This window comes from Scyliorhinus canicula, chromosome 17 (genome assembly GCF_902713615.1).
Source record: "Scyliorhinus canicula chromosome 17, sScyCan1.1, whole genome shotgun sequence".
Taxonomy (NCBI): domain Eukaryota; kingdom Metazoa; phylum Chordata; class Chondrichthyes; order Carcharhiniformes; family Scyliorhinidae; genus Scyliorhinus; species Scyliorhinus canicula.
The window spans coordinates 112,550,454-112,553,658 of record NC_052162.1 but is presented as its reverse complement, the minus strand read 5'-3'; the positions used below and the strand labels follow the sequence as shown (position 1 = coordinate 112,553,658).

General features: G+C 46.0%; 1 protein-coding gene across 1 annotated transcript; it reads left to right on the top strand.

The window, feature by feature from the left end:
- The first annotated feature begins 631 nt into the window (after positions 1-631).
- On the top strand, positions 632-2,127 carry LOC119951526 (zinc finger protein 239-like). Its single transcript, XM_038774726.1, has 2 exons — positions 632-644; positions 682-2,127. Exons 1-2 carry the CDS (start codon positions 632-634, stop codon positions 1,350-1,352), a joined length of 684 nt encoding a protein of 227 aa, XP_038630654.1. The 3' UTR covers positions 1,353-2,127.
- The last annotated feature ends 1,078 nt before the right edge of the window (positions 2,128-3,205 follow it).

Below are 3,205 nucleotides of genomic sequence, written 5' to 3'. Positions count from 1 at the left end.
TAGGACAGGAAGCAGTGAGCAGGGATCTGTCAATCAGCTTGAATCAGCACCTTCAGGAGAATTGGGAGGGTGAATATTAGATACAGCAGAGTGAGAATGGAGGGAGAGTGTGTGGGATGGAGATTTACAGCTTTTGGGGAATGAGAGAGGAAAGAATGTTCCAGAGAAACTAGAATTGTCTGTTCTGAATTTCTATCCTGTACTGACGGTGATGATTCAAATTATTTTTACAGGATATTAGAAGAGGAGGAATTACAGACAGAAATCTCCATTGTCGCGTCTCACTTTGACTGAATCCTTGGGATCTGATTATCATCGGCCTTTGAATCTCGAAGGAGTAATATTTGCCGGATCTGTCGGCATCAAAAGATTTTAACCATCAGTGTGACTGGAAAAGCACCGAGACACACACACCCAAGTGAGAGTGTTCCAGAACACTGACTGTGGAAAGAGCTTTAACCAGTTACACAGCCTGAAAACACATCACCATTCACAGCGGGGAGGGACTGTACACGTGTTCTGGGTGTGGACGAGGCTTCAGCTGATTGTCCGACCTGGAGAGACACGAGGAGACCCAAAACATGGAGAAACCGTGGAAATGTGGGGACTGTGGGAAGGGATTCAGAGCCCCATGTTTGCTGGAAGCTCATCGACGCGTTCACACTGGGGAGAGGCCGTTCACCTGCTCTCACTGTGAGAAGGGATTCACTTGCTTATCCAACCTGCAGGCACACCAGCGAGTTCACACTGGGGAGAGGCCGTTCACCTGCTCTCAGTGTGGGAAGGGATTCACTCAGTTATCCCAGCTGCAGACACACCGACGAGTTCACACTGGCGACAAGCCATTTACCTGCTCTCAGTGTGGGAAGGGATTCAGACAGTCATCCACCCTGCAGAGACATCGACGCATTCACACTGGGGAGAAGCCATTCACCTGCTCTCAGTGTGGGAAGGGATTCACTCAGTTACCCAGCCTGCAGTCACACCAGCGAGTTCACACTGGGGAGAGGCCGTTCACCTGCCCTCAGTGTGAGAAGGGATTCAGTTGCTTACCCAACCTGCAGAGACATCAGCGAGTTCACACTGGGGAAAAGACGTTCACCTGCTCTCAGTGTGGGAAGGGATTCAGTCAGTTATCCAACCTGCAGTCACACCAGCGAGTTCACACTGGGGAGAAGCCGTTCTCCTGCTCTCAATGTGGGAAGGGATTCAATCAATCGTCAAACCTACGGACACACCAGCGAGTTCACACTGGGGAGAGGCCGTTCACCTGCTCTCAGTGTGAGAAGTTATTCAGAAATTTATCCATGTTGCAGAAACATCAGCGAGTTCACACTGAGGAGAAGCCATAATGTGGGAAGGGATTTTGTGATTCATCGCAGCTGCTGAGACACCAACAGGTTCAGTAGAAATACCAAGGGCTGGACTCTGCTGTTATTGGTTATGCTGTCAATTAAATCCAGGACTGCATTTTATTCATTCTGACAATGGGGAGGGTTGGAGGGTTTCTTTCTGCTGGACTGGCCGGTCTCATGACTTTGCCTCCTGTGGGCTGATGCTGTTTGAGCCTTCTTGCAAATACCTGGTTTCAAATTTCACAAGGATCACAGCGGGTGTTTGGAAGTTAGAAGACACTTAGTTCCCATTTCTGTTTGGAACCCTCCAAAACATGCCAGGTTGCCATGAAGATGGGCAGTGGTAGTTGCATGGCTCTTTTGTTTAATTTATCTGGATGTTTCTCACATAAGGAAATTCATGGTACGAGAGGCAAGTTGTCTGTAGTAGACTGGGAACTTACAATAAAACGTATGACAATAGACAGGCAATCAAGAACATTTAAAGAATTATTACATATTTACATAAAATATAAGTTCCTTTGAGGAACAAAATTCCAACAGGAAAATGATGCAGCCGTGGCTAACAGGTTTAAAGATTCCATCAGATCAAGGGAAGAGGCTCATAACGTGGAAAAAATAGGAGTAAGCTGAGGACTGGGAACTTGTTTTAGAATTCAGCAAAGGAGGACCAAGAAACTGATAAAGAGAAAATAGAATATGAGAGCAAACTGGGGAGAAACATAAAAACCGACTGGAAAAGCTCCTATAGGAATGTGAAAAGGAAAAGATTAGCAAAGACCAATGTGGGTCTATTCCAGGCAGAGACAGGAGAGTTTATAATGGGGAATAAGGAAATGGCAGAGAAACTAAACAATGTGTGTCTGTCTTCACGGAGGAAGATACAGAAATTGTCCGCAAAACACCAGAGAACCAAGGGGACTAGTGAGCACGAGGAACTGAAAGAGATTAGTATTAGTGAAAAAGTAGCACTGGAGAAATTAATGGGATTGAAAGTTAATAAATCCCCAAAAGCTGATGCTCTACATCCCAGAGTGTTGAAAGAGGCGACTGTAGAGATAGTGGATACATTGGTGATCATCTTTCAAAATTCTATAGATTCTGGAATGGTTCCTGCGGACTGGAAGGTGGTCAATGTCACCCCACTATTTAAGGGGGGAGAGAGAAAACGGGGAACCACAGACCCATTAGCCTGACATCAGTAGGAGGGAAAATGCAACAATCTATTATAAAGGATGTGATAACATTCGGATTAGGAGCTGGCCACTCGGCCCCTCGAGCCTGCTCCACTATTCAATAAGTTCCTGGCTGATCTGATTGTAACCTCAACTCCACATTCCCGCTGACCCCCCGATAACCTTTCACCCCCTTGCTGATCAAGAATATGTCCCGGTCTGTCATAAAATATTCTGCTTCCACTGCCCTTTGAGGAAGAGAGTTCCAAAGAAGTGAGTCCAATTTCTAGATTCTCCCACAAGAGGAAACATCCTTTCCACATCCTCCCTGTCGAGGCCCCTCAGGATCTTATACGGTTCAATCAAGTCACCTAAACTCCATCGGACACAAGCCCAGCCTGTCCAATCATTCCTCATAAGACCAGCCTCCAATTCCAGGTATGAGTCCAGTAAACCTTCTCTGAACTGCTTCCAACACATTGACATCATTCCTTAAATGAGAGCAATACTGTACACAGTGCCCCAGATGTGGTCTCACCAATGTCCTGTAGAACTGAAGCATAACCTCCCTACTTTTGTATTCAATTCCCCTCACAATAAACAATAACATTCTATTAGCTTTCCTAATTACTTGCTGTACCTGTACACTCGCCTTTTGTGATTCATGCTCTTGGA